At 36.9% G+C, this 17,730-nt stretch overlaps 1 protein-coding gene across 3 annotated transcripts in view; it reads left to right on the forward strand.

Annotated features, from left to right (window-relative positions):
* Positions 1-17,730, forward strand: part of STK32B (serine/threonine kinase 32B) — a 173,848-nt gene that overhangs the window by 103,137 nt on the left and 52,981 nt on the right. For all 3 annotated transcript variants that reach the window (XM_064653248.1, XM_064653250.1, XM_064653249.1), the window contains one exon: positions 13,300-13,337. In XM_064653248.1, the coding sequence (XP_064509318.1) occupies positions 13,300-13,337 (38 nt within the window). The remainder of the gene's footprint in view (positions 1-13,299; positions 13,338-17,730) is intronic.

Here is a 17,730-nt window from a genome sequence, read left to right on the forward strand (position 1 = left end):
ATCCAAGCATCTTAACCTGAGAACAGAATCCCTTCTCTATTTTCACTTCAATAAATAGCAAGAATAATCCTTACAATCATTTCAGTGCAAACAGCTACTGTAACAGCAGTTTCTCTGCACAGAGCCTAGTTTAAACACACCTTCACTCCGACTATATTCTTGCCTAGTAATCTTAACCAGGATGTTGGCACCACAGTCTGTGGGCTCAAACAATATTGCCAACATATAATTCCTTATCCAGATTTGGAATATTTGACAGTTTGATTTCAAGCAACAAGCAATATGTTGCTGACATCTCTTAGCATAGGGAGACTTCTCAAAAGGGTAGTGTACTGAAATAGGAGTTGTGGTTTCAGTCAAATCTAACCTATCATGTCTCATCTATACTAAACAACAATCTGCAGTAATACCCATATTTATTGCTCTGTGATTTTGTTTGTAAATGTTCCTTCTTAAAAGCATTCAAAGTTAGTCTTACAAGTAATTTATTACAGTCCTTTCCAAGATAGGTGAAGCTCGACATAGAAAAGTGTCATGGGACAGGATACCAACATTTCAGGTAGTGGTAGATCAGTTTTGAATCGTTTATCAAATATAATTTTCTTTTCAAGCATAAATTCTACACCTCCCATCCTGGTCTACTGCAGCTAATCTTTACATACATTAAATATATAACACAAGCCAGAGGGGGAAGCATATACAGAACACCAAAGTGCACTTGATCATGGAATATATTCAACCTCTTCTTGGTTTTATGTCCTGATTGCATATATTACGGGATGTCAGGTGGTCAGTTTGAGGAATAAAGGCCCAAATACTATACTGGGTGATGGCAGTGGTGAGGATGTTGGCAAATCCAAAATTTATGCTACATTTGGGGTTTCAGATCAGACTGAATAACACAGCCTGGCATGGTTGTTTCCTGCTTGCTGGTCTGCAGTCCTTCTTGGGGCTTGTCACCATCCTTAGCCTGCTCGTGAAGTCCACTGTACTGAACCATACTTTAGTTACCAGGCATGTTGTTTGTAGTTAGATGCACTCTGGTACAGATGGAGGAAATAGCTGTTAAATAATGTGATAATGTTATTGTCGATACTGTTGTTCTAACAGGCAGTGCATGGACTTTTAGGTAGAGACGTTGATAGAGGGTTTAAGGTAAATTTTAGGGATATTATGCATTAATTACACACTACAAACAGTGGCTGACAAGCACACCTGTGTGTTTGGAATTCTGTATATTTTCTTTTTGAATTTGTCTGATAAGCTGAGCGAACTCCTGAAGATGTGATACATCTGAATGGATCTATTCCGTATTTCATGCAGTGAAAAACAAAGCAGCTATATGAATTTCAGACATTACAAACACCACACTTAAAGTGCTAGCTTTTTACAACAGATAAAGCCAGATGTGCTTATCAGTAACAATGCTTTCTTGATTTGTCTTTAGGTAGAGGGCAAATGTAATCAATTTCTTCTCTCATTTAGTTTCACACATGGATTTCTGCCTGTGAAAATTGGAAGAGGGCCTATGCCTGCCTTTTACTGTAAGGAGACTGATAGTCTTGCAATTGCTGGCAGAGTACACACTGAGTACATTCTCCCCTTATTCCTAGTCAAAAGCTCTCTACATGGTATCATGGAAGGAAACATCCCCATTGCAATGTATGCATTTCCTCCTGGACCAGATAATTCTCTCCAAATGCCACACTCCAGTTAGCACCTAATGAGTTGTGCTCTTCCCATGGTTAACAGAGGCATCAACTGTTCTTGAAAGCTGATTCATACATAGTGTATGACCCTTATACTCGTACACACAGAAGGTCTCTTGACTCTACAACACAGAAAAGATTAGAGTAGTCAGCTGTGAGATTATTGACAAATTACTGCTATGTGGGGATTCTGCATGACTCTTCCATGTGATCTGAAGAAGCATTTGGCTGAAAAAGATTTTTATTTAAAATGTGGTGATATTTTGGCATCATCATTGCAGTGTTGACTGTTGTTTAAGGTTCCCCTCAGAGCTACTCGAATGTCTGAGGGCTGTGCTCATGTCCAGTGTTAACTCTAGAAAACAGTTCTAGCAAAGAAAGTGTCACATTTGTCATTGCTTTGAGTGCTTCAGGCAAAATGAAAACTAGGCGTTGGATTGCCCTCAAGTTGCTTGTGCTGGTAAATGTTTGCTTGAAAATGAACCACTGTGTCTGAAAGACAAATCCTGGATAACACGATCTGGGCTTTGTTATTTAAAAGCTCAGTTTACAAGGCTAGAGTGGTATTTTCCAATTCCAGTCTCTGAGACATTATGCAAAGCAGCACAGAGGAGACAAAGTACAGGTTCACATTCTCACTTGGACAATCTTTCTAGCTTTTACAACATTTAAGAATCTTTGTCTATTTTTCTTGCTATTGCAGGATATAGTTATTGATGGTAAAGTAATTTTGGATCTTCAGGAAGAGCGATATAATGCAATCATCTGTGTTTAATATTTTTATTTTAATTTAGCATCTATGCAAATTCAGGAGATGAACCTAGCCAAAGAAGAGTGTTATCTGGCTATATATACCCAGAAATGTGAAAGGCTAGGTATAGGATTCCTGTATTTTAAAAAGGTCATTTTCTTCAACCTGGGATAACAGTATCTACTACGGCTATTTATCCAAGCTAAAACTGACAAATACAGTGTTTCCAAAGCCCACTGGCCATCCAGACAAATGTAGATATCATTACTGCCACCTATTGCTACAAGTAGAGAATTGAAGATCTTTTCATAATTGTGTATTTCCAAATGGAGATAAAATTGGAAAATAACAAGCTTGTTCCAATTAAGGCATTTGTAAATAAACATGTTTTGGTGCCTTCTTTGATAGCTTTATTTTCAGAGCTATATAAAATTGACTAGCACAAGTGCTAAGAAAATCCAACACTGTCATGGACACCTGGTAAAAAATAGTACTAAACTAGAAAGGAAACCCAGGCAACACTCTACTCAGCATCACAGTAACTTGTTTCTACATATTTAGGCATTACAGGCCCAAGCCTTGAGCCTGATGTCCAGGCACTCTTTAAGGATACATAGGAAGAGGCTGGGTCTTCAGAGGCCGTCGTTAGTGAGAGCTTTTTCACTTGTCATAATTATTACAGCAGTTATATCTTTCGTATAGACTAGCAAATGGTCTTGTTGCCACACAGGAAGAAAAGGCTCAGAAGTGTGATGATAGGCTGGATGATAGGATTCTGATTAGGATGATATGAATGCATACTACCAGATAAATAGCTGGAAATAGTTTTCGATTTTTTTTTTAATTTCATAAAGCTCCAGGAATGGGAATTTCAGAGAAAAACAACAGATTTCAAACATAAGATTTTAAATACAAAGACACAATAAAAAGATTTATTTCCCAAGGCCTATTGACTTGTTGAGTATGTCTGGTTCATGAATAATCCATCACAGATTGCATAATAACAAAATTACGTCTTTCTGGTTGGTGATAAATGTATTATTTGAGATGGCATGTACAGAGTCTTGTCAAAGATATTTCAGTTTTATGAAATGACTTTCAGATCCTAAAACATTTACTCTTTTTTTTCACAGAGAATTCTGTAGAATTCTATTGTTTCTAGATTTAGAAGTTGCCTTAATGAGTACTGTGAGAGTTGAACGTCTAATTAAAATGTCAAAAAACTATTAAAACACTGTAAAAAAATCAGATTACCTTTCAAGTTGTAATGTTTGTTAGTCTTAAAATTTCTTGAAGGGGAGAGTTAATTTTTCTAAGACATCTGATAACTATCTATCCATGTACATGGATGAAAAAAAATCTACTGTAATTTGATGTTTATGAAACTGTATCTCCTAAATCACTTCAAAACTACAAATATGACTTGATGCCTTATTTGAAGTCTAACATGCAGACTTTATTTTTCTTTTTTTCTTTTTTTTTTGATGAAGCTGAGGTTGGCTAAGTAATTTCCCCTGGATAGAACATAGACCAATTATTATTTGAGACTAGAACAGGACACTGGAAGTGATGCCCTTTGACATTGCAAATCATCTGTGCATAAGAGGCTCCAGAAAGTGCAAATGGGAATGACTGGGCTGATTGAATGAATTATTGTTCCCTTTGCTTCTCAGAAAATAAATGTATGCATGAACATCCTGGTGAAAAATAGAAGTTTATTTTGTTTTCAAGCAGAATTAGTGAGTCTCTGCTGTGCTAGAGTTTTCTCCTTACTCAAGAGAGAAATAGCTAAAAAAAGGTGCATTCCTTTTTATTTATTCCTATAAATAGATCAGCAAAAGCCATGCAACAATAAATTATCTGTGTAACTTTTCTGTGGTTGTGAGTGAATTAGCCCTAGCTTAAATATGTAAAGATGAGGATCAGTACTTTAATTTCTTGTCATCTCAATCACTACACTTGCTGTCCACACTCATAGCCACTGGCTTTTATTAACAGACACTTTTTCATCATTCCTGTTTCAGTCAGACAACATGAATTGTGAAAGCCTATTGCTGAACTTAGTTGTTCTGCTGGGTGTCAGATGTGGTGCCTGGTGGAAACACATCCAGTTTCATACAAATGAGCACCCACAAGATGTTACTTTTGTTTACAGATCTCTCATAATCTAATATCACATCTCGTCCGCTAATTTCCAGTTTTACTGAATTCTCTAAATTTCAAAATTACAGTGATGCACATGGCCATGTCTCATCATAACATTCATTTGAGCAGGAAGAGAAGGCTCTGAAGATCTCTTTATGAAAGGACAGTAAGTGCCAGCAATTACTGGAGAGATCTAAGTGTGTGGTTGTGAACAAATAATCAGAGGTCTGGAGCAGTCAAAGTCTTTCATTCTCATTAATCTAACAGTAAGTAACAGTAAAGAACTCTGAGATTCTTACTATGATTTTTTTTTTAATACCACTGAACAGTTCTTGAAACTAGGAAGGATGTTAGTCAGGAACAAAAAACTAAAAAGATAAATGAGTGATAAGGTGTTGATAAAAGTAAGAAAGGATGCATCAAACTTCTCTAAGGATGTTTCTTGAGCACATCCTCTTGGTAGGTACTCTGCACAGTTCAGCTCTGGAGGATACCTCGTTTCTGTGCTGCCCTTATAGAAGCAAAACACCTCTGACAAAATTAATGGCTTGGCTGTACAGTGGCCAATATATATGGACTTTTCCTTTATCCAAAGTTTCAACAAATTAATCTAATGTAAACCTCACTATGTGTGCATTCACTTTCTTTATGAACAGCACGCCTTGGACATATGTATTATTTGTGAATGTAATATCAAATAGGAAGGAAATAAGGTCCCTATCTATGAAAATCAAAATTTGTTCACATTTCTTTCCGTAACCAGCAGAAACCCTTTATAATATATTATATGGTTCACTTCGGGGCTCTGATACAGTGATGTCTTATATGAATTCAAATAATCCATAGCGGAAGATTATATTTCCCAACTCGTTGCCATTTTTATGGCTGTTAAGAACTGTTATACACCTAATATTAATCTTAATGGAAACTATACAGAACTGCTCATGTCAGATTAGCTTGTTTTTCTATGGCAGGAATATGTTAGTTATTGGATACGAAACATTGGTGTGACTAATTAAATCTAAAAAAAACTAATAAAAAATAAAACCTGGTCAGATATATCCTGTAGTATATAGATGGGTTTTGAGCAAAGAATTGAGAATAATTTAATATTTGAGAGAATCAGCTACTCAGTAGACTGAGGTTATTGGAATTATCCCTACATGGCCTCATGTTGCTATGCAGAAGTCTTTGGGTATTTTTTAAGGGTAGCAACTGTCTTCCAGACTTTAGCATTTGCATCTAATAGTCAGTGCAGACTCCTAGTCTTCATATAGCATTCTCTGTATCCAGTAATAAAACCAATCATTTCTTTCAGTCATGACTGTTGGGAGTAACTTGACAAGAGAAAGCACAGAGGATCATGAAGGTCACTGTAGTTTAAAAACTAGTTAATGTGACTTTCTGTGATCATAGCAAAATTTTTTCTCCCCATGAAAACAGTAATTTCAAATGTCTATTTCTGCATAAGGGAAAAAGAAATAACATAAGAAATGAACCGAATAATTAAGAAAAAAATCTTTAAACTGAGTATTTCAAGGTTTATTCAGATAGATTGCCAGCACTAAAAGGTGTATGAGAAAACCTTTATTAGAGCTTAAACAGTGTCTGCTGAAGTCAGTGCAATCCTTCCACTGATATCAAGGGCCTTTGTCTGAATCTTTCTTGTTTTGCATCCTTATGAGAATGCAAAACCCATCTAATTTAATTTCTCCGTTGGACGTTTTGAAATTATCTTTGAGAAAATAAAAGCTTTAGCGTTCTGCAAGGACATAGGCTGCCTTAACTGTCAGCCAATGAATTTTCAGTGATACACATGTAAATACGGGCTCACATCACCCAGACTGAGACAAGCATATCTTGTGATCCATGGAGCTTTATTGCTCTAGGCATTGCCACTGCCCCCAGAGTAGATTGGCTGTGGGCTGCAGTGCTCAGTGGGGTTTATAGGAAGCTGCTCAGTTGCTGCTCATGATCTGAAGGGTGGAGAAAGTTCTCTTTGCTCCCTGCAGAACTTGTCTGAATATAAACCATCATAGGTAAAATTCAGGTTAGAAGGAACTTCATGAGATCTCTAGTTCAAACTTCTGCTCAAAGCATGATCAGATATAAATCCAGACCAGGCTTCCCAGCCATTTATTTAGTCACATCTTGAAAAACTCCAGGGATGGTGGCCACACAACCCCTCTGGGCAGCCTATTCCTCTGTTTGTCTGTCCCCACAGTAGGTTTTCCTTTATATCTGGTCTGAACTTCCTTTTTTGCAACTCACATCTGTTGTTCATATGCTAGATTCTGTCCTTTGAATTAAAGTGGGTACGTGTCTTCTGTCTACTCAAATAAAAGCAGGCAAGAGCTGCTTTTAAAAGTCTAAGACTTCATTTCATTTCAGAACTGAATTTTCTCTGTAATTTGCCTTTGGTTAATGAACAGCTGAAACCTCAATGGTCCTTGTTCTGAGAAAACCAATCATCATTAAAAAGTGGAAATACTCCATTATAAGTCATGCTGGTAAAACTGCCGTTAACTGAAATGCTGATAGAAGTTACTGTGGGATTTTAGAAGCTCAAGAGAATGGAAATCTGATAATACATTAGATCCTGGTCTGAGCCAGCAAGGCAAAGACTGAAATCTGTCAGACATAAAGCTGAAATAATGTACTCTGGATTTTTTGCTGATACCAGATAAAGGGCTGTGAATTCAGACCCATACAGAATTGTTATAGCTGAAATATTTCCTCTGATAACATTAAAAAGCTGTTTGAACTGGCAAAGAACAGCTGTGCCTGTGTTAGAAACACTTGAAATCTTTTGATAAAATGAGAAAATGCAGGCAAAAGCAAAAAAACCACAAGTATAAACATGGCAGAAACCAAGCTTGTGGTGTTTATAACTTTTCTGTAAAATACAAAAGAAGAATAAAACAGGTGGACAGTGATAGTTTTTCAGTTCTCACAGGTTTAAGGAAAAGCATAGATCTTATGTTTGGTGTTATTATGGATGTGTTTCAAAAAGGTGAAGGGAAGACAGTGCCTGTACTTGCCTTAGAAGTGCTTTCCTAAATCAATTAGATTAACCTTTGCTGGAGGAACTCTAGCTGGTCGTTTTGTTATTCACATCAATGGCTAAATCTTTGTTTAAGCTTCTGAAGCATCTTTATGCAATTATGACTTGTAGTGATCAACTTGAGTTTAATTCTCACTTGTATAATTCAAACCCTGTTTGTTTTGTTCACTTTGGTTTTATGGAATATGAATCCACATTCATGTTCCAAAAGCAAATAGAAAAGTTTCACTGACCACCTAGATATTATTTATTATTTGTTGTATTGCATCTTACAGATCTCTTCTGTTAACTAAGCAACCTAATCCATTTGTTCTTTAGTCACAAGAAATTTTTTTGTTTAGCCTTTCCGGAGATCTTTTCTTTTTTGACTGTTTTCTTTCAGGTGCTAAGAAATCATGGAACCCAAAGGACATACCTTTGTTTTAAATTAGAGCATAATACCTTTTTTTCCTGTTATTATTCTATAACCTAGTAAGAATTAGTAGGTTATAGAAAAATAGAATCAGTGTGGAGTGATAGGCAATGAACCAACCATTAATTCTTTTCCTTGAGAAAATCGGGCAATTCATAGTTGACTTCACCAGCAATAATCCTTTCATTTCTAAATGGATGTTTCAAGTCCATCCATAAAAATAGAGATGAAAATTACAAGGTTCTCAGTTGATAGTAGTACAAAGGAAATTTTTTTGGAGATTGTTGAATTTCAAGCTTTAGAGCAAATGGCATCATCACGTTTTTCAGTCTTCTTTTCTATAATTAATTGACCTACACAAAAAGTGTGACCTCAGAAAGGTTATGTATGACCATTAATCCATATGAGCAATTCAGATTCTCCCCTTCTGATGTATATATGCAATTTCTGTCATTTTATCTGACACTGGAAATGTAATCACCTAGATTTGCTCATTTCTACTGAGAGTTCTCAGTCTTCTTCAGGTGATGTAATCCTCATTCTTTCAACACTTACATAGCTAATAAATATTGTGTTACGCCTCTCCAGAGCTGCACTGCAGGGTATTTCAGTTTTAACCTCATTTCATATTGAAGATAGGCTATTTATTCCCACTATTTTCTTCATGAGCATTCAAGCCCCATGACAGAATTTAACTTAAGGTGGAAGATCTTAAGTTAAGATGGACTGCTATGGACTATATCAGTCTCACTAAATTCCACATATATATCTCTTACAGGTCTCTTCGATCTCTTATGAATTTCCTTGTAACCAAAAGGGGGGGAAATAAGTATGAGGGGCTTTGAAATTGGATACATTATTTTGCATAGATTCAGATTAATTCAGGGTAGAAGGGACCTCCAGTCTGATGTTCTGCCCAAAGCAGGGTCAGCCTTCCAATCACATCAGGTTGCCTGAGATTTATCCAGTCAGGTCATGAAAACTGACAAGAGTGACGACTGCATGACCTTGCCGCTTCTTGATTTAGAAATCTGCTTTTACTTCACTCAGTAACACCAGAAAGAAACATTGATGGAAAAGGTAACTAAAACTACAGATTCTTGAACCTATGTCCTTTATTATCACTGTGAGCCTTTCAGGGAGGACATTCCGACAGGCATATGTGGTGAACATGAGCTGAGTCACACACATGGTTTTACTGTGTGCAGAGAGAGTATCTTCAAGCATGGGATGCCCACTCAGCCCAGGTATTACAGAAGATACAAGTGGATTATTAATCATTCTTTCCTGCTTGGAAATTATATGAAGCACCTTCTTACTGTACTTTCATCTTTCAGGCAAATTTATTTTGACATTTGTAGCTAAGGCAATGAAGAAAGCTAGAAATGGGTTCACAGACAATATCAATAACTGGCAGCTAAACTGCGTTTTTTCCACCTTTTTTCTCAACTGTCCACACCTTTGAGTTTCTTGGGTCAGCTGGTATATTAGTCATGCTTGGTCCTGTCACCGAGTAAAGACTTTGAAGGTTTCTCTACTCTTATTTCTATGTTACTCTGATTTTTCTGCATATAAAAGGAGCTGGAGTAGCACTGGTACAAACTGAGAAAGTTGTGTTTATGAAATCATTGTCAAGGATGCTGTCATAGCTCTGTCAGTCATTGCTTGGTGAATGGCTAGAGAGCAGTCCAGGGCTCTTCTGAATTCAAACCATGAGTTTGCTCCTTGCAGAAGTCCTTCAATTTCTCTTATGAACTGGTTCAAGGTATTCGGATTATGAAAGAAGTATTTCAATTAGTTCTCTTAGCTAGGGATATGCATAACAGGAAAACCCTGAAGTTAAGGTGCTGAATTTCACACCCTGTTGTTTGAACATGCTTGCTAAGGGGAAATTTTTTTCAGAAAACTTGATGCATAATCAAAACAGAATTTCATTTATGTAATATATTTGAATTTAAATTGCTTAACTAAAGAGTTTTTATCTTTTAAATCCACCTTTCTACATAAGGAGCATTTTTACTATTTAATGAATTTTTGTAGAGTATTTGTTTAGAAGAACTAAATATAACAGATGCCAGAAGCCCTCAGTTCTGAATATATCCAGTAACTTGCAATGCACCCAGACCTGCTACGTCTTCCCCTTGACCATTTTGAACCATCCTTGTCCTGTACCTAGCTGGCAGCAGTCAGTGCAAGGGCAGAGCAGTGCCCTTGTTCCTCTGCAGTCTTTGGAGCTTTCAACAAGCTACCTCTGCAGAACAGAGCTTTTAGTGCATGCTGTAAACAGGGGACAAGCACACAACAGTGCTGCTGGAAGGCACACTCTTCACGCTGACCCTGTGCTTTCCTTTGTCACCTGCAACGTGAATCTGTGCATCGTGCATGTCTCCTGGCATGTGATCCCAAAACAGCAGCATCTTACTTAAGGAACTTGTTTACCTCCTCTCAAGTTAGCCCATGACTTTTACTTGCTGTAAAAGCAGTTTAAAACAGCCTATTTTGAGATCAGAGGCATGGTTATGAGTCTATCATGTTGCCCCAGGGACTGAGGGGTTGGGCTGCTGTGTGCAAAGCAATACACCCTGTGGTATCTGCCCCCAGCTACAGTTCTGCCTATGAGCAAAATGAGCAAAGCTGACAGTGCCCACAGTGGGAAACATCCCTTAGGTAGGAAAAGCTTTATGTTCTGTGCACATCTGTATCAAGTATCAGCCACTGCCTGAATTAGTCACAGAAAGATAAGCACAGATCTAATTTTACCACTCAAACTTTCTGAGCATTACAGATGCAAACTGCATGAAGAATATATTTGATGATACATGCAGTTGTCAAGTGGATTTGTCAATGTCTTTTCTGGTGGCTATAAAAATGTATGGTCTATTTAATGATGCAATACCATAGCAGATATTCAAATTATTTGAACTCATCTTAAAAAAAGAGATAGAAAAGGCACAGTCTTGTAATGAGCAATCCCTGCGTGCTATATTGTTATACATATGGCAGTAGCTCATAAAGCTGAATTTTTCCTTTTAATCAGTTTTATTCTCAGTGAAGTACTAGTGATTGTATAATTCCAAATTTTAATTTTCTTTAAGTGGGAAAAGAGTTTGGGGTGATGTTGAATGTATCACTCATTTTAGGAAGGTGCAGAAAGGCCCCAGTGTACTTGTGTGTGCCCCCAACCTTTTTACCCACGTAAGAAGTACAGTCAGTTTGTGCTTGTTAAAATTTGTGAAGGCAAAGTTTAAAATATTTAATTTAACTGTCAAAACTTTGACATGCTTACTTCCATTGAAAGTCATTGCTGTATTTTCAAGTGATGGATCAGCCACAAAGACTATTTCATATGAAATCACAATTCTAACTCTTATCAGAAAACAGTTATCAAAAACCAGAAATCATTTTGTCACTAGCAAATATATTTGATACTATCTGAACAATAGCTCTTTTAAAACCTGTCTCATCAATTGAGAAGTTAGATATAACACTGGATATAAAAATACATAGAATTTCCTATGATACTTCAACCAAAGATAAGTTTTATAATATAAACAAAGATATTTATTCCTACAGTTTGCCTGTAACTCACAGCTTGACCCATATGAAATCAGGGAAGGAAAGTGTTTGATATGATAAATGTTATGCCGAGTGACTTCAGGGGACAGGAAAGACACAAGTCAGAGTTTGGAAGGTTTTGGGTGAAATAGGCTCTAGGACAGATGTTCCCTATATATTACACATAAGTAGAACTGCCACTGAATCAGACAGTTATAGGTAGCCTGTAAGTTGTGCAAAAGAAATACAGTATTTCCCACTGAAATACAGAGATAATTTAAAATTTCCATTCCAGATGGTAATTCATGGTGAAATCCTTTTCCTTACATGGACACATATGCGTCCTACACTATTTCCAAATGTCCAGAGAATTATTCAAACTAATTTCTTATTTATCCTATGTTTCCCCAGCTGCTGCTACATGACTTATAAACATAATCTTAGCATACTTAATAATTTCATATGATTCTCAAGAAGAATAGAAAGTGTGGAATCCAGAATCCTAAGGAAGGTGTAAGCTTCCTTCTTCTGTCAACAAAGATTTAGAGTTTGAGTGATGACTAAGCTCATATCATGCAAACAATATATATTATAATTGCTATTGCTATCTTATTCCTGTATGATGTTTACTTGAGAAGTCCTTCTGTAATTAAAATTAAAAAAAAAAAAAAAAAGATGTTCTGGTGTAACATATTTTCTTTTTGCAACTTTTTCCTTTTTTCTTTACTCCATTTATGGGCACATTAGCAAAAAACTTTCCTAGGAAATGGTTAAATTGGAATAATCAAGCCATCAAGTCATCTGTTGTCTAAAAGAAATTAAACAGGTGGGAATGTTTGGAGTGTCATTTGCAGACTTATTCAACAGCTTATTTTGACAGTTTATGGTGCCTTGTCTTTTGAGATAAGGGGAAATTTCAGTCCAAGGGGCAAAAGTTTTGTTCAAGGTGGACTGATGCCTCTGCCACTCTGTCAGTGCCATACCAAAGAACACAGCTTCAGAACTGTATGAACTTCAAGCTGCCAGGGACAAGGCAGTGCCACACAACACTGCCACATCACACACACCAAGCCCCAGGGTGAGCCAAGCCCCAGGGTGAGCCAAACCACAGACTGATCCAGCTGGCAAAAGCGATGAATTTCCCCCAGAACAGGTCCACACCAATGGCAATAATGCTGGACCCAGTGAGAGAGTGGGAATGCCTGAGAATGGTGAGGAAAAGTTGTCTCCATCCCTTCTGACAACAGCATGAACTTGAACTGGCAGACAGGGTAAACCACCAATGTTTCCAGCTAAATTGTTTCTGTGAGATATGGAGTCCCTGAAGCAGTCAGGCACCTTCTAGATGTAAATCTTCCATCTCATAGTTCCCACTGTTATAAAGAATAAATCACATAATCTTGAAAACCAATCCCATGTCAATGCTAACCATATGAAAACAAAATCACAACAAATGGAAACCTAGAGAACCTCTTTAGTATGCATGTTTTCTCAGGGAAATAGGGATGTAGATAAAAATCATTTGCCTTTACATATGACATGGTTTTCATTGGTTTTGTAATAGTTTAAGTGACTTAGCCCTCATACCCAGATGGGAAAAACTCAAAAATTGCAGGTTTCCTTTGGGTATGAAATGTAATGCATTCCTTTCCTTATTTTCCAGGGACATCAAACCTGACAACATACTATTGGATGAACATGGTGAGTATTGACTGCTTTCTCTCAGAATCTCTAATTCTTGAGATCTCAGCAGCATGCTCAGGCTTTGTAAATCAGCTTCAGATGTTGAATTCCTATCTAAATCTGGACTTTCTCTGCAAAGTCCCTCGAACACTGTGGATTTTGTAATTTTCCCTCCTACTACAAAAGAAATGTACGGATCTGAAACTTCAGGTCTGAAAACAAAGGAATTTAATATGAATTGAGATCACCAGGGACACTTGATAAAAAGAAGTTAATATTTTTATTAACAGGATTTCTGTGCACCATCATAATCCCTTTTTAGGTGCCTACGAGTAGAACTGTACCAAGTACTTTATTCACTCTTTTAGAACTTCTGAAGAGGTAAGAAATTTCACATAGCAAATTATTTCCCATGTAGGTATTCAAAATTACTTTCTTAAATTTAGATATGGATTTTGGAAATTTGTCTCTAGTTCTGCAAATTTTTAGTGCCTCTATATATAGTTCTGGCTTAAATAGCATTAAAAAAGAACTAGACAACATAAAGAGTTTTGAACTTCCAGTGTAAATTCCATTTTCTCAAACATAAAAGGCATGATATGAAAAAAACCCCAGCCAATTTCTTTAATTTTACACAAACACACTCTAAGAAGTATTTAGCTAAAACTTTGTGTATCTTCATGCAACTGTTGATAGGAAAAAATGAGAAAATACAGGTAAAAAGGACATTAACCTTTTATCAGTTAGAACAGAAATACATAGAGGAAAAAGACTAAATGGAAAAAGGAGATGTATGTTTGTAACTGCGGGAAAGTCCTGTGCTCTGTTCACTTCAGAAATTGATTAAAAGCAGATAATCTCTGAGAAAATATAATCTTGAAATTTTGCCAACAATAGTGTTATGTTTCAAAATCTATTGCAGAGCTGCAGGGTATACAATTTAAAGTTGATTAAAGAGATAACATTGTGCGAGGGTGAAGTCTGTCCCTGGGAACGTGGAAGCTAAGTAATATTAGAGTTTTAAAACATCTAGAACTTCAGCAATTTAATGTTTGAGACCCATAAGTGTTAATGTTCCCTAGACACTAATATCAGCAAATAAGCATGAAATAGAAATGCCTTGTCTTTAAGTCCTGGGTGAATTAAAGATGTCAACAGCAACACAAAATGAGCATGAGTATGTTAATCTCTGATTGACAGCCTTTGAAGTACTGTCACCCTTATCTCTCCTTGCCCCTCACCAAGGTCAATTACTGAACAAAATCAGCCTCTTGTGAGAGTTTTCCTATGAAGCCTCAAGTATCACAAAGAAAAACCTACTTGAGCATGAGCACTATGCTGCAAAATGAAGGCATTTATTGTGATTATAAGCTGTTCCACTACAAAATTATCTGTAGGCAGCTTGGAAATTTTGGGCTGGATGGCCCCTTTTCCTCAAAGCAGCAGAATGCTGCTCCCTCATAGCACACCTGCAGACAAGCAATGAAACAACATGCTTCTCCAGATGTGCAGATGGATCCTAGCCAGCAGAACTGATCAGCTCATGGATTCAAACAGGTTAAAAGACCTGTTATGTGTCTGGGAGAAAGAATTCTCTGAACCTGGAAAAGGGTCTACACACATACTTCAACTCACTAAATGGGGCAATATCTGTAGGACAAGTGTGTGTACTGTGCTCATTACCACAGGCTTACTTTACAGATAACTGAAACACATAGAGGTGTTCTAGATCATATGGTTTATTTTGGATGTCTTCACTATACACGAGTATTTATTTCTCTTTGGTGACTAATATCTAGAAGTTTTGAGTTAGGATATAGATATACACCTTACAGATGTATATTTTGCAAGAAGAATGCTATCCTTGAAGTTCCTAAAAGCTCTGATTAAGCTGCAACATAATAACATCATTTTTACAAAATCATCAGATTTCATTTAATGGAAAAATATGCTGAATATATGCACCACAAATATGTTAGGTTGCAGAGGAAGCATAACAAATTCACCTAATATGAGTCTAACCAGGTGCACAGGAAGGAACTTGATTTTAGCCCATGGCCTCTGAGATGGCACAACAGTTTCCTATACATTTGAATTTAGCCTAGATCTTTCTTACAGTATATTAAACAAATTATGTTTACATAAAATATCATGGAATTGGATATGCACAACATTTCTGACTGAGACTTTGTCTCAGTGAGTTAGATTCTTTTGGCCTCGCTGAAGAAACTTAGTCTGGCTGAAGTCAACATGTAGTTTACGCCATTCACATTGAGTTACATCTTCAAGCAGTCAAATTGACTGACTTTCATAACATATACCAAGAATATATATTACAGATATTTCTGCTCATTGAAACTAATTTCACTACAATTTATCTGTATCGCTTAGAGAACATACCTCAGGAATACAGAAGTAGTGAAAATGGGAGATTCTTCTTAACCCTTAAAAATTACTGACCTAATTTATAAATAAAAAAAAAAAAAACAAACACAAAACCAAACATATACAACATATTCAAAATCATTCTGGCAGAGAAAGTCTGAATTTTCCCGTATACTTTTCAGCACAGCCACATCTTGACCCAGGTTCTGATGCATTAGTGGAAATAAATATTTGATGATCATGAATAGCGTAATGCTACATGAGAATGGGATAATCAGCTGCTTAGGAAAGTGTTCAGCCTCTGTCAGAGGATGATTGCACGATTTCCTGGAAAGATTCCCCATCCCACCTCTGAGGACAGAAAGTAGGGATGGTTTCAGGGTTCACTCTCTGAACTGGAATCAGACCTCTCTAAGGAAATGAATGCTGTCCATAAAGCTCTTCTGTTACATTTCCTTCTCAGCTTTCCCAGAAAGCTCTTCCTCTTACGACTAACACTAATCTTTAAATTTGGTAGCAGTACCCTGTTCTGCTAACATACATCTGAAATAGAACTATTCCAGTCTCAGCTGAAGGATCTACCTAGTGTTTCAGGGCAGCTACTACTACTGTATTGTACAGAGAAAAGCATTATGTAATTCTCCTAAAGACAGTATTCCGCTTCCTCTACTATTCCTTTCATTTTAATGGTTTAGAACCATATAACTGAAATGACAGCATTTAGAACTGGAATCTGACAAGTCTGATCCATGTTGTATTTTTTTTGTGAAATATCAAAGAAATTAAAGATGTCTTTAAAACTTTCCATGATCAATTAACTATGATGTCTAAATGGATGTAGAATTTCCTAAATGCAGAAAACAAGCAGTGGCAAGCAGATTAGTACATTGGCTTTTTTCAGAGATGATAACATTTTTTCTATAGCTATTTGGTAGCACCCTTTAAATTAACATTTCTGGTTGTTCTGCAGAAATTGCAGGGCTCTACTTTTTCATTCAGGCTTTGCATTGTACAGAGAGACCACACGATTATTACAGTCTGTTAACAGGAAATCTGCAAGGGTTTGATTTCCTGTCAGTCAATTTTCCAGGATGTCATTTCGTAAGATGCAGCAAGATCCCTGCTTGGTCAGTTCTTCCCTGAGGAAGAACTCCCTGCTGGGTCAGATCCAAGACCTTGGCCAGCATTTTGTCACAACTGCTGGCAAGAGGAGGTACTATTCATGGAACATGCCTTTTGCCACTTGGCTGTCAAATGCTTGTGTTTCCTATCACCCACAATTTTTGTAGGAGGATATTAGACCATCTCTGTATATTCCCTTTAGAATGTGGATGAATCTTTGTTAATGAGTTTGTTTAGTGCCGCTTTGAAGCTGTGGCTGATATTGGCCTCTACAAGCTCCTGGAGCAACAACTTGTAGAACTTCACCGTCCTTCATGAAGGGAAAGTGTTTTCTTTAGTGCGTTTTAAAATGCTCTTCTTGCAAAAAAAAAACAAAAACCAAGGAAAAAGTTCCACTTCTAGAATTGCAGGATTTGATGAATAATAACTTAGAATCACAATATTCAAGATATTCAAAAACTCCTTCCACACTCTCCTGTCAGCAGAAGAGCCTCAGCCTTTTTAATGTCTCATCAGAAAGAAGTTTTGCCCCCTCGCTTGCCATAGTGTTACAGATATGCAGTCTTTCAGTTTCAGAGCAGAAGAGCAACCACAGTGGATCAAAGACCCATCTAATGAAGCTTCTTATCTCCAAGAGTCTCCAAGAAATGCATGACAGAGTAGGATATAAAAAGAGTCTAGTTTTGGTGGTACTTTCCCCAGGTGCTCATCCAGCTTCCAGCTTTTTGTTACTGAGGCATTTCCTGAGCTTGTTATGGTTTCCAAATATTTAATAACTTTTATTGCCCTTTTCCAAGATCTTTTCTGGTGTTTCCTTGAGTGAAGAGAACTTTTAGCATCCTTAACATCCTGTGTAAGGGTTCTTAGCTTGAAAACAGATTATGTGAAGACTCACTATGTGTTT

The sequence above is a fragment of the Pseudopipra pipra genome, chromosome 4 (genome assembly GCF_036250125.1).
Source record: "Pseudopipra pipra isolate bDixPip1 chromosome 4, bDixPip1.hap1, whole genome shotgun sequence".
Taxonomy (NCBI): domain Eukaryota; kingdom Metazoa; phylum Chordata; class Aves; order Passeriformes; family Pipridae; genus Pseudopipra; species Pseudopipra pipra.